The 19,353-nt window shown below is 36.6% G+C and overlaps 1 protein-coding gene across 1 annotated transcript in view; it reads right to left on the reverse strand.

Annotated features, from left to right (window-relative positions):
• Positions 1 to 19,353, reverse strand: part of DST (dystonin) — a 278,032-nt gene that overhangs the window by 182,213 nt on the left and 76,466 nt on the right. The window contains exons 5-6 of the mRNA XM_072410183.1: positions 8,684 to 8,745; positions 2,050 to 2,139 (exon numbers count right to left, since the gene is read on the reverse strand). Coding sequence (XP_072266284.1) covers positions 2,050 to 2,139; positions 8,684 to 8,745 — 152 coding nt within the window. The remainder of the gene's footprint in view (positions 1 to 2,049; positions 2,140 to 8,683; positions 8,746 to 19,353) is intronic.

A 19,353-nucleotide genomic window follows, 5' to 3' on the forward strand; every position in this document is an offset into this window, starting at 1 on the left:
GCTTCAATGATGAAAGTGTATCCTCTGCAGGCTTGGAAAGCTTTAATAAGTCTGAGTGTGCTCAAAAATCAACAACACAACCCCTGGCAAGAAGTTGAAATCCAATCTATTCTGATCTAAATTGTTAAATTAGACATTTGTGGAATAAATCATGTCGCTGGTGAATCTGTTAGCAGAGTGTTTTAGTGACAAGTGAACCTAAGACATATGTTACTAGTCACTGCAAACCTAAACAGATATTAGTACTGTTATGGGGGCGCACCTACCCCCTTATCCTCATCCTCCACATCCTCATGCTGCTCAACCTCGCATGCCTCTGATGAACTCACCAACCGCAAGGTCTTCAAAAAATCTCGTTCCCTCGGCTAATGAACACAACAGACAGAAAGAGAAGGCAAAGCGGAAACACAAGACAGACCACAAATGAAGAGAAAAGTATGAAAAGAACATAATGAAGAGGAGGTATACAAGGCAAAAGAAGGAATGATCACCAAACAAAACAATAACGAATCTCTGGGGAACACCAAAAGAGTTTAAAGAGATTTGGTGCCAGAGGGGTGGATTATACAACTCATAAACCAACGAGATTCTTACATTTGTAAGAAGAAAGAAAATTACAATAATATCAATCACAACATTCTGTTGCTGTAGCCGTATAACAATTCTAAATTGGGTTCTGCATTGCATCAAAATATTAAAAAAAAATAAGGATAGAAAAATCTATTGTTTTATATATTTTTATTTCTGAATCGACAACTGTCTGTTGTCTGTAACATTATAAACTGGTGACACCCTAGCAATTACCCTTAATCTCTAACAACAAGTCCTCATTAGCATTTCAATTCTGATAACAGATCTATCTTCTTATAATCTAGCCCATGGGGAATCAAGATATAGAATCTACATTTAAATGATTGCAGGAGTATGTACATCACCATGCACATATAGTATTTTTCTTGCTATTGCAGTAATCATGTTATTACCTCAGTCATAGCCACATTCTTTGTAAAGTGGATGGAGGACAAACACACCAATGCAACTGATAAAGACTACACAGTGAAGGATAAAATTGCTCTCAAGAGCAGAATCTTGTCTCCAGACCTTAAGGTGCTCAGTGTAAAGAATTCTTTTATGTAAAAAAAAACATTCAATGATGTGGCCATGTATAGACCAGAAGAATCACAACACTGTAGGATTGATGGCTGGACAGTCACCAACCTAGGTTGGAATACTAGGCTCTGAAGATATGTAGGTATTGTTTTGGAGTCTTTTAGGGAAATGAACTACCCCATCACCATGCACATTAGATGAAAAAGAATTAACAATTCATCTATCAGAAGCAATGGCAAACTTTTCTGCATGGGTATCCTAAAAGTGCCGTAAAATAGGCTGATGGCTGAAGCCAAGGCCATCACTTGATTATGACACATTGGAACAATGTTTACAAATTGTATGGACATGTATGGATTACCTTACTGTCATAAAGCAAATTGTTATTTTGAAATGAGTTTATAATTTTAAATAGAAAGGGGCAAAGGTTTCTAACTGGAATGAATCTGGTACTGAAAATATTAAATATTCTAGTTATGAAAGAATCGAATATAATGCATCTGGTATTATATTTTATATATATAAATAGATATCATAATTTATTCAGTTATCTAAATCAAATTATTATAATGTTATAATTATATAATAATTAAGTAATCAAATATGTAATATTATATATTTTCTGACCCACTTTTTTGTCTTCCACATGCTTAAATGTAACCTAACAGAACACCGTCTAGCACCAAAACCTTCACTGGAAGAACTGTTTGGGACAGTTTATGACAGCATATTATATGTGGAACATGATTCAAGAGGAATATTAGAAAAAGCAGGGAAAATGCAACAAATTGTAAGGATTGCAAGGATATGTAACATTAACCTACATATAACAAATGTGTGGTTTCCTGAAGATAAATGTTTAACAAGCTACAATAAATGGCTCTGCAACGTTCTTGTGATATTTTCTAAAAATAAAACAGAATAATAATGGTATCTTACCAGGGTATCTCCAGAGAGAACTTCTAAAAGGGATATTAAGTTATGCCCATCTCGTAAATCCTCATATAGGTCACCCACATGTTTCCGTACCTACACAAGAGAGAAAAAAAGACTCTAAGTAACCTGGAACATTTTAATGTCCAGAAGCATCTTTGGTTACATTTGCTTGATACAAAGATTTATTTAACCATATCAAGCTTTTAAATAGTTTGGGTAAAGTATTTATCCTCTCCAGCCTTGGAGAACTTTATTAACCACCTGAGCGTTACACTGATTTCTAGATTTCTGTTCCAAAAGCGTCACAGGTTTTCATGAAATTTTTTTTTTTAAATTGTAGACCTGTAACTTACAGAAATATGTCCGAATAGGGTTCTAGTAGATATCATGAATATAAAAAATGTTTGAAACACACAATCATGTAAAAAAAAAAAAAAAAAAACTTTTAATAAAATTAAAGGAAAAACACAAAAATCAGCTTAAACAAGAACACATAAATAAATGAAAAATACTGAAAATGCGATAATTCGGTATAATGTATAGTAATATATTTTTCTAAAACACCTCCCTAGTGTCCGTCACATACCTATAGACAAAACCACATAAATATATTTTCTATTATTTTGTATTGGATTGGATACAGGACTTTGTATTAAATCCAATACAAAAAATTTGAATTTTCCGCTACGACCCTCATCGACGGGCGCACGCACGCGCATCACCAGGAATCACCGAGGGACGCGTACACAAATGCCGGGTATTCTAATTCTTTCCAAACTTCCATGCAAAAAGTGTTACATTTTTTGCATGGAAATTTATTTTGGATTGTAGGCTCTAATTCACCGAATTACCGCATAACTCACAAAATATGTCCAAAATTTTATAAATTTAATAATTAAATTTTTTTTTTATAAAACATAAAAAAAAAAAATCTTTAAAAAAAACTAAAAAAAGTTAAAAAAAAAAAGGGAAAAATGTAATGTACAGTAGCTTATATAATATATATATATAATACAATTATATATATATTATATAAGGATTTCTTTGTATTGAACTCAATACAGCTTTTTTGTATTGAGTTCAATACAAAGGAACTCAATGCAAAATTTTGAATTTGCCGCCCCGCCTCCCTCCCGTGCCGACGCACGCAGCGACGTCACCGGGAAACCCCGGTGATCGTCTCTGCACTCGCCGACTGGACACCGAAGAGGACAGACGTGTCCGGAGGAGCGGAGGAAGAAGGTGAGTATTTTTTTTTTTTTTTTGTCCAGCGATCGACGCTGGACAGTGACAGGCACAAGGATAGGGACAGGGACAGGGAGAGGAGGGAGAGGAAGCCGGCTGGCTTAGAAAAGAAAGCCAGCTGGCTTTCTCCTCTAAGCCGGCCGGCTTTTTCTTTTAAGGAGAGGGACACCCAACGCTGGAGGACGACGCTGGAACATGGACCCGACGCTGGAACACGGAACCGACGCTGGATTAGCACAGCGGGACCAGGTAAGTGGGGATTTTAGTGTAGGCGAAAAAATACGGGGTTAACCAAAAGAGCAAAATATTTAGTGCGAGAAATTACGGGCTTAGCGGTTAGGGGGTTAAATCAGGTCCAATGTGTCTATCATATTTATTGCATATATTTGAGGTGTTACTGTGCAAAAACGAGGTGTATGATTAGGATGAAAATAAAATTTCAGATTTCATGGAAATTTACAGAATTTAAGGTGAAGCAAAGTGAGTAGCCAAAGAACCCCAAAGCTTTGTGCCTTCATGAAACAGAAGCTTCTTTGGGTTATGATGGAACTCCGGCCTGTAGCACAAATCTAAGCACACCGAGAAGAAAAGACCAGAACATTTACATAAACATGGCTTGACCTAAAATGGTCTATACAGCAATATGCATGCATAAGGAAACAAGTAAAGTAGTGTACGTTGGTATGCATACCATATGTGATGGCCTTCGAGGGTGGAGCAGAAATACTGCTAGAGAGAGGGGGTATTTACTATGGGAATACTGAGATTGATGTGCTAATGTACGGCACTGCGTAATATGTTGGTGTTATATAAATCCTGTTTAGTAATAAATAATAATAATGAAGTTCAATGTACATGTGTGCTGCTTCAACCGTTTGCATTATCATATAAAGGTCTATTAGAAAAATCAATCCTGCTGAATGATCTATTTACATTACAAGGATTTTAACACACATCATTACAGCTTTCCATATACCAGAAAAAAGAACACATCCTGGTTACCATAATGAATTGAATTTTTTGATTAAGAAAATTAGCAGCTCTATTTTAAATTGAAAAGGTTCATTATTAATTACATTAAATTACAAAGTGGCTTTTGCAGCAGTTGAATATTCTGAACTGTTTTCGTTATAACAAAAGTGGAGTTTATTTAGGTTATGTAACCTCATTGGGCCTGATTTATTAAAGCTCTCCAAGGCTGCAGAAGATACACTTTCATCAGTGAAGCTGGGCGATCAAGTAAATCTGGTAAGGATTTCTGAAAAGTTATTTTCTATTTGTTATCAAATGTTTTGAATCCTGGACCAGATCCATTCCAGGTTTGCTGGATCACTTAGCTTTACTGATAAAAATGTATTCTCTCCAGCCTTGGAGAGCTTTAATAAATCAGAACCATTGCAACCTGTTCCCTCAAATGTAAAAGCAGGGCATGGGTTCTTTTTCTTTGTAGTCCCACCAGCAGTTTGTATTTACATTCATTTCACATTCCTTCTGTGTGGTCAGTATGAGCACAGACCCACATAAGCTCCAAGTCAGGAAAAGTTCACTTTTTTATTCTTGTAACAAAACAATAATTGATTTGTATTGATCAGACTTACAACATGTTTGTTTACAAAGCACTTTATAAGACATTGCCTGCAGGAAAACAAATCTTCAGGTAAGCACTGTGAAAATGTAACTGGGAAGTCCTTTATCTTTCTAAATTATGTCATAGCTTGTCACTCCACATTCTCCACATTGCTATTCTATACTTTTTTTTAGATACGTACATACATTCATTTTTTTACATCTGTTATTAAAAAAACCTTATTGTTTGACTAAATATATTATCATGTAGTACAGGGGTGCCCACACATTTTTGGTTTGTGAGCTACTTTTAAAATGACCAAATGATCAAAATGATCTACCAACAACGGTATTTGGACTTAATAAGCATTGCCATTATGATCTACTGGTAGATCGCGATCCACAGGCTGGGACCCCTGATGTAGTATATATTGTAAAAATGTAATTGATAAAATCTAGATGCAATTTATGTGGAAAAAAACCATGAAAGATGATCTCAGCCTTTTTTTACAATTATAAAAAATGTGGAGGATGCCATCTGCTTTGTGCTTGTATGTTCTCCTTGCGTTTGCATGGGATTTATCCCCGAAACATACTGGTAGGTTTATTAACCCCCCCCCCCCTCCCAAAACTGGATATAAACTATGAGACATTAGATTGTGAGCCCCTTTGAGGGACGGTAATGCAGTTACAAGACTACGGTCTCTGTGAAGCACCGCATCATATGCAGCATATGTAAAAATATGATTATAATGACTTGCAGAATTTGGAGGAGCAATATAAATGGCATGCTATGGCACTTCATGTTGCCTAACCTGTAATGTTAGCGTTAAGTAATATATTTTGTTGCAGTGCATGTTTAGGAGACAAGAAATCAAAAAACATGTACAGGTTTACAAAGTAAAAATGCTGTTTCTATGTGCTAATAGAAGTGATTATGTATAAGCCTCGTATTGTAGGTTCAATTATTTCATGTAATCTTTAATACATGCTAATCTATTTTCTATATCCTATACCTGTATGCAAGAGATTTCCAAATAAGCCATCGTGATTTTTAAAAAAGTAAAAACACTTTTTTTTAATATTATGTTATATATGGCATTAAAATTGTAGAATTTTACATTAGAATAAAAGACCGCTATAAAGCAACCAAACAGAATTATGTTAACTCTAATTGTGCTCTATCCACTACATCTAGCAGTACAGCAACACTAAATAACAGTGTAAAATTACTGTGGGTTTCCAGGCTGTTATTTCCATTTTCCCCATTTCAGGACTAGTCTCTGCTTGATTCTGTGTAATTTAAATCATGCATTTGCTGAGAGACAGTTTGGCATAGGTTTCTGTGTGTTGGTAGGCACTGACAACAAACATATAGACAGCAGGCTGATGACAGCATAATCTGAGTCATATCCCTGTGCATAGTGCTGCCTTATTCCATGGGGTGGGCCATGGACCTCATGCACTGCATTCCACTCAGTCTAGGCACAGATCTCCACTACTAAAAAGACACAGGTTTTTGTCTTTCAGAAGTGCCTGGTTCCTATAACTATTATTTTATCCACACACAGGAAAGAGACCTCAACACACTTTGTCAACTTTAGGAGAGAAAATGTTATTTTCATGTTTTCATAATTCTTTTTTAATCTGATGTTCATTATGAAATGACAGTGAATATCACTATAAATGAATACAACTGTTTTTCTTTGTTAATTAAGTCTTATAATAACAATAAATGATCACAAGGACAGCATTAATACATGTCAGATTCTTTTTTTTTCCCAAATATTCAAACACAGACGCATATATAAATATTTAAACAAAATGTTAAAAGATTTTACTCTCTTTCTCCTTATTTCCTGTTGTTGCAATGATCTTTTACCAAACAGGAAATTGGGGAAAAAACTGTGATAGGGAACAAATCTGACAGGTTTTGGCGTTCCCTTACCTAACCTAAAAAAAAAATTTTTTTATTACCAGACAGGAAGTGAAACAAAAACAAAAAATGTTGGTATAGATTTGGAATAGAATTGGATTTTGTATAAAAAAATATTGTAGTAGATATAATCGCTTCTCAGCTATTTCTGTTGAAGTCCGCAAACAATGGACATTACAGTACATCTGTACCAAGCCTATGTATACTAAAGTGCACCTGTATATTTGTATTTGTATATTTGTAAAATATATGTGTACCCTGTCCACAGATGCTAAAGTGCCCCTATACCCTGACTATTCACATTCAAGTGCATCTGTACCCAGACTACAGAATATATAGTGCACTTGTGCCCAAACTATGCACACTTAGATTCACCTTGGCCCGGATAATGGACAAAGATTAAAGTGCACCTTTTTAAACTCAGGGATTTGAATTTTAAGAGGAAAAGAGTTTCAAGATAATTCCTCACTAAACTATATAGATGCATGTACTGTGATGTAAGTTATGCTCAAAAATCATTGCAAAGATGCTAAAGAATTTTGTCTGTTTGCAGCATTCTATGTTGTTGTTGTTAGGATTATCAGTAGCAGAATCACTCAGGAGAGGCTTTCACTCGCCTGAGGAATCAATTTTTCACTTTTCTGGAATGCTGCTGAATCTTCTTCAGTAGCAAAGGATGAGTGCTCAACATCCCACTCTCCCAGCTACAGGGATTGACTACATAGAGAGAAGTGTAAATTAGCAATTATAATACTAATACTAGAGAGATGTCACAAGCAACAGTTTTCTACATTTTCTTTGCATCCACTGACACTTTCCCTGTGTTTATCTATCCTACCTCTCCTCCGCTGCATACTTCCCTGGCGCTGGTACCCTGTCCATGGCTACCACCACTAAATTTACCATTCATTGGTTATTTCTCTTCTTTGCCTGTGTGTTTTCAAAAAAAAAAAATCCCCACAGGGTGTGAAGAAGAGGACAGGTTGAGGTAAACATTATGGCTGTACATAGCTTGGCTGGGTACCAGAACTTTGAGGCTGATGAGGTGGGGGGTATTTTAAATCAGCAACAAATGTAGTAAAACTTTCAGAACACTGTTTGAAATATTCCTTTTATGTTTGAAAGCTCTTGTACTGCTTGTGACGGTTGTGTAAAAACTTTAATATGCACATTTTAGGCACAGGCACAGTTCAACCTTAGCGATGTATGTGATTAGGCCTGAGGTTTGGGCTACACCAAACAGCCTGTTAAATGTGTAAACTGCTGTGGATGTTCACACTCTGTGAAAGGCAAAATCGTTGCTATGGTTGTTTACCTTGCAAACCACTGAATAGTGGTTCTCAAGGATGGTGCCACCCTTAAAACCATCAGCCAACAGAAACTCTGGCCAAACCAGCTTCGTCTGGTTGCTAATGTAGTGTAGTGGTCACCATTTCCTGGTTGTTTCACCTCTAACAACTATTAAGAAGTTGAGAGGCTTGTTGATATCTACTGTAACCAGGGTCCTATTGGTAAGATTTCTTTACCTCAAATCAAAACGTGTTTACCGAACTTAAAGTGCAGACCTGTTTGCACATCACCTTGAAATTCCAAGAGACTTGTAAGGATTGAATACGATGACTAGATTATGGGCTGGTTGTTAAAGGAGCTCCTGCAATATGGATATTTTTTTAAGTAAAGAACAAAACCTTGCCAGGACTAATCAAAGGTCCTCAACATTGGGTTTAGATCTTACGTATGTCCTGGTTCCATACATAAGGATACTAAACCACAGCTGGCAAGTCATAGGTTTCGCCAGTTCAGTTATTTTACAGATTCAGACCTAATCCCACTTTGGGATACAGGAAAATCCTTGTCAAAGAAATTACACTTTAATAAGCAATTACTCACCTTCATTAGGTGCTGGTTAATCCATTTGGTAAATGTCTTCTTTTGTACTTTGTCTCTTTCATCTAAAAATAAAAAAATACAAGGTTAAGACAATTTTGAACACTACTTAACATATAATTCTTTTTATCTAATAAAAAATTGTATTTATCACTTCACCTATTCTAATAACAGACACAAACTATGTCCACACATATATTAATATGTATTGTATACAGAAGGCAGCTTGAGGTAGTAAATGAACTAAACAGCACAGACAGAACTTGATTCTATCGCACCTTGACCATTGGTTTTAAATTAGGCAATTAAGAAGTTGTCAACAATTGTATGGTTTATTACTTAACAATCTGGGTGTGATAGTCTATTGTCAAAAAAATTACAAATCTATACTATGTGTTTTCTAGGGTGCAAATGAAAGCTTTTAAAGTGCAAGCCTAAACTTTGCCCAATAAATAAATGTAAATAAATACATTTGTTTAGCCCACCTATCAGCTACTGATATGTACCAATGTGCCATCTGAACCTCACTGTCCTGTTCCACTTTGAATAGTTGATTCTTAAGAATTGGGAATTATATAATATGTAACAATTTCCGTTTCTTTCCACCAAGCAGAGCTGAATTTCCAAGAGAACCAATGTTAGGGTAGCACGTTTTGCCACTATATCACATGGAAAGTTAAAGATTGTAATGAGTAAGGAGAAGCCAGCCCATCTTCACTGTCTGTATTGACATGACCTGCCCAATCAGATGCCAAATACCTCCTGAATTATAAAGTGCCAACTTGGACCAATAGATCTATCCCCTGGTGCAATACTGCAGGAGTAATCATCGTCTTACAAAGTCCATGGTCATGTCACTAACTGACTTCTCAGAGGAGCTAACAATCTACTGTTCCATATGTCATGGAAACAATCCCTGTTTTGGGATGTGGGAGGAAACCCATGGATTCACAGGCAGAACATACAAATTCCATGCAGGTAGTTTCCTGACTGATATTTGAAGCTGGAACCTTATGCTTTAAAGACAAAAGTGCTAGCCACTGAGCCACCCCATTTATGTGATATCCTATATTTGTCCTGCCAGACCAAAATGATTGTAGTGTGTAAAAGGCACGTGTCCCTCTGTGAGCTATTTAATATAAGCAAAACAGACCCAAAGGTGCTTCTTATTTTTACATTTTGGGATATTTTCAGTTACAGTTTAAAGTGATTGTAATTGGGTCATCTTCAATAAAATTCATTTGAACAAGCTAAGAAACAGCAAATACTGGAATAGTGTAACTCTATCAGAAGAGAGCTGAGCAATCCAGGTAAGGAAAAAGTAGAAATAGTTATCCTATAATACAAAGACGTCTTTATGCTATGTCTGTGACAGCATGTCTCCAGATTAGTAAACACTGTGTTATAAGTCAATAAGTGCCCAGCAGAGGCGGGCAGCACATCACAAGCAGTACAAGAGCACAGCATGGCACATACTGACCCATACAACACATCACAGATACCAGCACTGCATTCAGCTCCTGCTCACTGCTGTACAGATGCCACATCATTCTTCCAGCACCTCTTCATGTCAAATTAAAGAAGATTTAGCTTTTTTGCAGTGCAGGAAGGAAAATTCACTGACGAGAGAAGCTCCGCCTGCTGTACTAAAACCAGCAGCAACTCCCATTTAAAAAAGCCACACAAGCCTGAGCTGCATTACTGAATGACACAAAAAAGCTCTGTAATATCAACTGTACTTCACTGTCCAGGGGGTATTACTGTACGGGGAGGTCAGGGGGGCCAAATATCACATATAAGAAATATTTACCTTTATTCCTGATGTTAGTAAATGAGGTAGGAATTATTAAACAACACTTTGCACATTTCACCTAAATAAGTAAATATTGATGTGGTGGTGGGGCAGATGTCAGTACACACAGGCATAGATTTATAGACACCACAAAAACAAGACTCCTACTATACAGCATGAAAAGCACTACTTAGGTGATCCGTAAGGTTACAAGGTCAGTTCCACATCGCATAAATGGGCTGTGTTACCGAAAGGTCAGAGAAAACAAAAAATAAGCCAAGAAAGTATTGTACAGTTGTACAGGCTCTTCTCCTACACTGAACTTGCTTTCCCTGCTTTCTCTGCACACTGTGTGCCGCTCACAATATGCATTGAAAGCTGCACATGTCCAATAATATTAATATTAGACTTATTTCTTAGATGGAGGACATCCAGCATCACTTATCCTTTACTCCCCAGCCTGACCTTCTCTGGGCTCCCCCTTTCCTTCATTAGATTTGTTATTTTAATCATCGAGGTTCAGCATCCCATCTCTGTGTTACCTAGTGAAAGCTGCATGCAAATACATTCTGCCATGAAATGCCCACTCCACCAGCCTGACTTCTACCCCCAAGAAAGGGCATTTTGGTATTTGTAAAACGCTTCTCCTATGTTTAGATCATTGGTGACATCAGGCATGAGGGTTCTTAGGAGGAGAAATGAGGCAGGGTGCAGTGATGATGTCAGAAATACACCCTGCTGGTCCCAAGATCTGTCTGTATTGTGAATAGAAGTACAGAGACCTAGTAATAATATCACTGCATCTAGAACAAGATATGTATGATATCTTGTGGCATCTATACAATAATTTTAGGGAGCATTAGTCAGTTGTCTTTTCTTTGTATCTGTGCCTTGTTACTAGGAAGTGAGGGAATATCATATTTCCCTTGTGTCCAAAAAACATTTGTGTTTTTTTTCTCCAAAGCTGCTTTAGGAACTCATTAATTTAAATGTAAAGACAAGGCACAACTAAGCCATTCTTCAGATCTATATTGGTTAAATAACTGTATCATTTTTTTTATTGTTGTGGAATGAATTGGGGAAAGTTGAAAACCTTCAACATGTTTGTAACCTTTCCTGTGCTCTTATTAAAAACTCCATTCTCTACAATGTTTCCTAAATTTGTCTAAACAGAGATTTTAGTAGAAGAATCAGGTTTCTAAAACCCACATGTGAATGTCAATATTATGTGACTGTTCAGACCTCAGGTCAGATGTATTAGCAGTGTATCTTTAACAAGTGGTGTTAATTTTTAACAAATAGTTTGGTTTGTTTTAGACAAGAGACAGGGCAGTGCTGTATTTACCAGCCTTGTCATATCACCTGATCATCACAGGCATTTAACATTCTACAACCCCAGGAAAGGATCCTCCTGTGCAGGTAACAAATTGTTCTCATTATGACTACAAAAGTGTAGTGTGTGGGAGATCTCATGAATCAGAAGCATTTACTAAAGGATCTTCTGCAGAACTAAAGCTAAGGCTGGTTTGATTGTCAGATAATAACGTTTAAAGCTCAATGTTTAATCATTTGACTTTTAACACCCCCTCCCTCAAATCAAAATGCTCATGACATTTTTCAGTGAAACTTCTCTGTTTCACTTTACATATTTTATTTTAGAAGCAGTGACATCATCACAAGGTCGGTATACATAGATTACTGGAAACATCACAGCACCCAGCTTCCATGCTGCTGTATTCAATTCAAGACCCAATTTTAATTTCATAGCCCTGATATACGCAGTGGGCTTCACAAACATTGAAATGGTTTCACTCTCAGTCACTCTGGAGGAGTAGGCAGAATGCTCTAGGTAATAAAGGGGTAGGCCAGGGATAGTAAGGCTGGGGAGGAAAGGTTCAGATGATACAGGATGTCCTCCAAACAGTAAATGATGTTTGCTCTGTATGACTTGCTGCAGCTTCGAATGCCCATTTTAAGAAGCTCCCCGTGGCCAGCGAAATCAGGGTATTTATATTTTATATAACTACAGCCTGAACATCTGTATAAGAGGGAAAGCTGGAAACATCTTAAAGCATTATTATTGCTTGCCTTTTAGTTCAGGTTTAAGCTGGCCATGAATATCAAATGACAGTCAAACGTGCAGCAGAGGTCTGACTGTTTAAAGAAGTCAGAATGTAGGTGGCATCTGGATAGTTACATACTGCAGTTATTGCATTAATATCTAATTCCAGGCAGTAGGCGATGAGTGCAAAGCTTTCAATTTCTGTTTCCTTTAAGTAAGAATCACTGCAATGATTTGAACAGCCTATGCTCTGAACAGCCTTCTTTCCATTTGCAGCTCACAGTGAGGGGGCCATCTAGATTAACAGTCTACATAAACAGATGAAACAACAGTGCATTGCTATTATTCATTTGGTAATAAAATGTTGTATATATTGGGTATTATTTGTGCTTGCCTTTTAACAAACAAACAAGACATCTTTCAAGCTGCTGTGAAAGCATCACCATGATCAGCCCTAAAGCTGCTGCATTCTACAGGGATGTGGAATCCAGCACACCCTTATCACCCAATTGTTGTACCTTGGTTATGCTTTACTCATCCCAGCCTACTAACTGAAATCAATACACTCTCTATGACACTATCTAAACAATTAAACTCAATCTAAACAATTGTAATACAATGCAATCAATGGAAGTGTAAATGGTGGGAGGGCATGATATCACCTGCAATGGATTAGTTTACCCAAACAATGGAGGTCAATTGATAGATGAAGCCCCTGGCTTCCTAAAAGTCTTAAGGTGCGTACACACTTCAAATTTTTATCGTTCCAATCGAACGACGAACGATCGATTGGGCAAAAAATCGTTCGTAAAAAAGTAACCAACGACGCCGACGAACGAGGAAAGTCGCTGGAAACGAACGACCGGACCGACGGATCGGATTGGGTGACGATCGTTGAACATCGTTCGTGTGTACAGTCGTTCGTTGATCGTCCATGTTCAGAGCATGCGTGATGAACGAACATCCATTCACTTTCCTGTCGTGCACATAGTTCCTCTATCGCTCAAACAATCGTATCTATTGTGTGTACAATATCTACGAACGATCGTGTCGTTAACTCTATGTGCAGGATCGGTGCAATACGATCGTTCATATATATCGTGCATGAACGTTCGTCGTTCGTTTTCCAACGATAATAATTGGAAGTGTGTATGTAGCTTTAAGCCCCTTACAGACGTCGGATTAATATGAGATTTCTGTCACTGAGAATGATCTTTAATGGGATGGTCGAATAAGCGGCACCCCGATGTGCTCTCCTTCAAAGAAAAGAACAGCAGTTGTTCTCTATAGGCTGTTTATCAATTTTCCAGGGTGGACTGATGAATCTATATACACCACTTTATCAGACGAGATTAGTACTGTTCATTTTTGGTAACAATCATCTATCTGACTTGTATACACAGAATCTGTGATCTCCTGAAATAATTACTGACTTTTCCTGTCCTCTTGGAGGTTTAGTTGTTCCTGACAATATTTCAGTGTTTTAGCACCTCTTGCTGCATTCTCAATAATAACAACTTTAAATGTAACTTATTACATACATGTAATAGGATGTGATCAATACACCTAAAGAGAAACATAATATAACAGCTGATGACTTGGTTCTCCTGAGTCTACCCAACTGATAATATCTGATTTGCATGGACTGAAACTTTACTACATGCTTGATTCCAGAAATTCCTCCTTGCCTGAATCAAGCAGTAGCTTTTTATTGATGTAAGCAGTGTATAGAACAATAACAATGTTGTGCTTTTGTTCAGCAGAGCATGGTAACTCCCACAAATCACTAATGCAATGATTTAGTGCTTTTATATATACGCATTAATTGTCACTGCTACTTCTCATCTTTATAAATAGTAGGAATTAATACAACGAATTACACTCACACATAAGGAACTGAGATTTACAAAGTATTTAAAATTCACAAGCACTGTTAGTGTTGCATCTGAATACAAATAGAGTATTGTGTGGCATATTGAAAGTCTCTGTATGGTGTAAGCAAACACACTTGGTGCCAGAAACAAACACAAAAGGCAGAAAAAGGAGGAATGTGCATGTGGATAAATGGAATAGTGTTTATACAGCATCCACATTTAGTTAGTATAAGTTTGTGTTTTTGATACCATTTTTGTACTGTGGAGCTTTTACTGCATTATATTGCAATCTATGTTTGTATTGTAAATGTCACAAACATATGTGACAATCATAAATGTTATACTAGGAAACAATTACACCCCGTGTCAGAAAACCTTCCCCTGGGGGAAACAGTAACTAGAAAATCAGGTAAAGCCACCCCATAGTGTTAGTATTGTAGAGGTATAGTATTTATTGTAGAGGATGAGGGCTCTGGTTGCAATATGTGGCAGTGTAATGCAGTTTAGTATTCATTAATTTCAACTAATGTACCTTTAATGCAACAAGTTAAATACCTGATTGTGACCAGGTACAATCCCTGTACAACGGAGCTCACACTGGGAAAGGGAGAAACAGAACATGGAATAAGTGAATTGTATTACAGTGTTGACAAGGAAGAGGCGATATTTGGAGGGAAAGATGTATAAGATAGGGATGTCTGGTGTAGAAGAGTTATGGAAATGTAAGAACCAGATGAACAGAATTACAAGTCACTTGGCTGGTAAACCATTGCTCATCCATGTATTTCATAAAACAAGTATACATCAACAACTAAATTACAGCTATAACAGTATGTGAATAGTAGAAGGAAGTAATTTCAGAAGTAAGAAAACAATGTCATTAAACATAATAAAGCTAAATCTTTGTTAAAACACAAAACAAATTATTGGTAGTAAATATAATAATGTAAGAAATTAAGCATGATAAAGGCTGAGGCATGGAAGGTGAGTCAGCCAATGACATAGTGAATGTGAAATTAGAACAGGCACTAAATATCTGTAGCTACCCAGACACAGCAACTTCACATTCATCCCACCTTCCCTCCACCATGCTGAGATGGTAAAGCAGGGTGAATCATCTGTTCCAATGTCACTTTTCAACAAACCACTAAAATGTTATTTAATAATCCTTCCAACTTTACAACTTGAGAAAAAAGGGGATGCTGATAAAGAGGAAAGACAAAGGCCAAGGCTAAAAGTAGGTGTAACAGCATCGTGCTAAATAGTTAACATGGTCTACAGAAGTATGGTAAAATAGAGCCAGAGCCTTGTCACTGTGTACACTGCACACAAATGTCACAGCGCTTCTATCCACAGAAAACTCTCTAATTACTGTGAGTCATGCAGGTACAAAAATCTCGGCACAAAGAATCTTTTTTTACTAAATGCTTTTCTGTTCATTAATGAAAAGCTAACACTTTGATGGGACCTACCAACTGTAGTTTATCAAATAATTAAATCAAGGTGATGCAAAATATTAAATGATAGTTGTCTTTCATAGATACATGCATTTGTGCATAGATACATGCTGTGCTAAAGCGGTTCATTTAAAATAATTGGGCTGGCAGTGCAAGTAAATGCTGGAAAAACACACCAAGATAATTTATAGTAACTTAGCACACCAATGTGTATATGTACTACAGTGCATCAGCAGCTATTGTATGTATGCACATATAGAAATGTGTGTTAATGGGCATTGTGCTAATAATGCATAATAAAAATTGCATGTTACAGCAAAGCAACGGAAAGAAGCTGGCAGCAGAGTTCTGGCTTTGTGTGAGAACAGCCATCTGACATATTCCTGAGTCACACCCACAGTGCTGCAACCAGTTCTCACTCCCTGCTAATTTCAGAACTATACAAAAAAACTTCATTAAAACTTGGAAACTAGCAACTGTAAATAACTGGTGGTCAGAATTATGTAATACATATATATAACACAGCATTTAGAGGGCAGTGCCCAGGGGTATTTAATGTACAAAATAGCATATAGGGAGCAGTGGTCAGAACTTTGATGTCAGAAGTATGCAAAGCATAGAGTGCAGGTATATACAAAACACAAAAGAAAAGAACTAGCTTTTATTATTGCTGAAAGTCTCTTTTTAGAAAATGTAAAAAAGCAATTACATTACACTAGCATTTAAATTAGACATATCTATCACATTAATGTCACCCTCACAATCATGTATATTAACCCATGATAGGCATATCAAATCTAACTATAAGAAAGCTCTGGTTATTACAACTCCCACTTGACGATGGTGAACATAACAAAATATTGCCATAAGTGAAAAGCTTTTAGTGTTTTATTGCAAGGATTAAATAAACATAAATAAATATATATATATATATATATATATATATATACTAAGCAAAGCTAAATACTTTTAACAGGTGTGATGTGCAGGCCCCCATAGGTCATACCTGCTTCAGTTTTTAGTGTTCTCTGCTTCACCTGGGTGAATGCTGGGTGTTCTGATCAGCTCTAAAGAACCCCAAAAGCAGAGAAAATCTGCTGCCTTTAATAAAACAGAGATTGTCATACTGTAATACAGCTGTGTTGTGGACATTTATTGGAGAGTCATTTAAAAGTAATGGCAATGCAGTAATGTATACTATGGTGTGTTACCACAACATGGTAGATTAAACAAATCCAAGTGTCAGGCTCTAAAGCCTCATGTGTGGGGGTATTTTTCTCCTGAGTGTAGGGCCAATAAGAGGCACTTATAACACAAGTGTCTAAGCTGCTAGAGTGGTAAATGACAGCTAAAAATGACAGCTAACAAAGCCTTAGTTATTTATTTCTAACAACACCTTTGTTGTATGACAGTTTTTAGTGTTTACCATCAGCACTGAGATCTGGCAGAGGCAGTATGGCCTTACTGCTTTAAGACCCATACCGACATCAGACATCAGATTTTGATCACCTGCAATGATCCTTTCTGATTGTTTCCACTGACAGATGAACAAATGTGCATTGTACACACAGCATTGTGAGGAAGGGAGCAAACAAGCTAGCAGCAACCCCATATGCTCTCCTCCATGGGAAAACACAGTGGTCATACCCAATCAGTCGCGCTTGTCTTGGCAAATTGATGAACAATGATGGGGGACCACTGGACACATGCTAGATTTTCACCCGAGACAAGCATGGCTGTGACAATCATCTGATGTGTGTACAAAGTTTTACTTTCTGTTTTCTTTTAGAAGAAAGAATAACATAAAAAAAGTATTCAAAACAGTAGTAGAAAGGTCCTGGTTATTGGTTCTATTTTATCAATTAAATTCTCTAATTGTACATTAATCGAGCCTAGACATTCATTTACTTCTGGAGCAAGCTGTGCTTTAATATGCAAAAGAACCAACTGCAGAAATTGTCATTGTCATTAAGGTTACAAGAGGCTGCAGAAGAGCTCACTCACAGCAGTGTTTAGCAAAAAATTTCTTCTGCAGGTCATGTGAACTGCCCCCTCCCCACTATCAAGCCTCCCTGTCCTGCACAGAACATTCGCTCGTACTTAGGAGGCATCCATATTTCAGATGTCTTTAACTCGGGGACTACCTGTATATAGGGAATTTCATTGGCCAATGATGGTCTTACCTATTTGTGCAAACATGCAATCTGACCACTAGATGTCACCATTGTCACATACAGTACAAGTTATTAAGGGGTCAGCTTGTTTTATGTTTTGTGAGATTTTTTAGAACTAATATACAGAACATATAAACATGTATATAAAAATAAACAACATTTTCTGTGCCTGATGTTTAAAGGTGTCACAGCTCCCTATACCATTTAATAAGGCTGCGACTCACCAAACATCTGATATTCACATTGGACAATACTAAAAGAGGCAGCAGGGGAACAATAATTCCAAGTTTAATGGGTAAATTCTGTAACACTAGGTGATAATCTTTCTGAGCTTTATGAGACGACCTCCAGAAACTGCAAAAATGTATTTATTAGATACAGTTATAATAAATAATCTTCCATTATAAAAGCAATTAATTAAATAACACTTTGTAACAGATAAAAAACCTAACAACTCTATTTAGCACAAGGCGAGACATGACCTTCACATTTATAGTAGACATAGCAATCCTGGCCTGCTCTAAAGGATGAGACAACAATCATCAACAGAGGTGATTCCATATGACTAGAATAATTGATTGTGCTAACTTCTAGTACCGCCAGCTCCTACATTTATCATTGTCTACAAAAACAATTTTACATTCTAAGAATACAGTAGTAACAACAAAAGAAATGTATTACTGAATACAGCAAACCCCGGCCCTCAGAAATATTTGTGTCTGCCAACACACATACACATATATGTACATTATATACACCCACTCCAATATCCCTTTTTGTATGCTGCATGATATGTGTACAATTGTTTTAACATGTATACATTCAGAACTAACAATTTCCAGTTTTGTAGTGCACACAAATAATCTCCAAATGTCCCAATAAATATTACAGAAGAGACTGCTTGCAAAATTTAAAGACAGTAATTTCCTCTGGGCATGTTTCAGTGAATGTCAGATACACTGCTTTATAAACTGACCCCTTAAAAATATAAAAAGGTAATATAAACAAGAAATTTAAATATTTTACAGCTTATCAGCTTAGAGTTATACCCAAATGATGTTGTATAATAGGTTTTTATGTCAGTTCTTGCATCTCAAACAATTGTAATCTCTTACATATGTGTCTGTTTTTTTTGCTTATAAGCATTTTTATTAGTAATACATTTTCTATTTTCTACTTTAAATACCACTTTTTATGAAAACACAAATGCAGTGACAGGCTCTCTTTATAGAGATTGTTTGGGTTATTAGACCAGTTGCTGCCTCTAGTCCCTATTTAATGTACAGCGCTGTGTAATATGTTGGTGCTATATTA

The sequence above is a fragment of the Pyxicephalus adspersus genome, chromosome 4, assembly GCF_032062135.1.
Source record: "Pyxicephalus adspersus chromosome 4, UCB_Pads_2.0, whole genome shotgun sequence".
Taxonomy (NCBI): domain Eukaryota; kingdom Metazoa; phylum Chordata; class Amphibia; order Anura; family Pyxicephalidae; genus Pyxicephalus; species Pyxicephalus adspersus.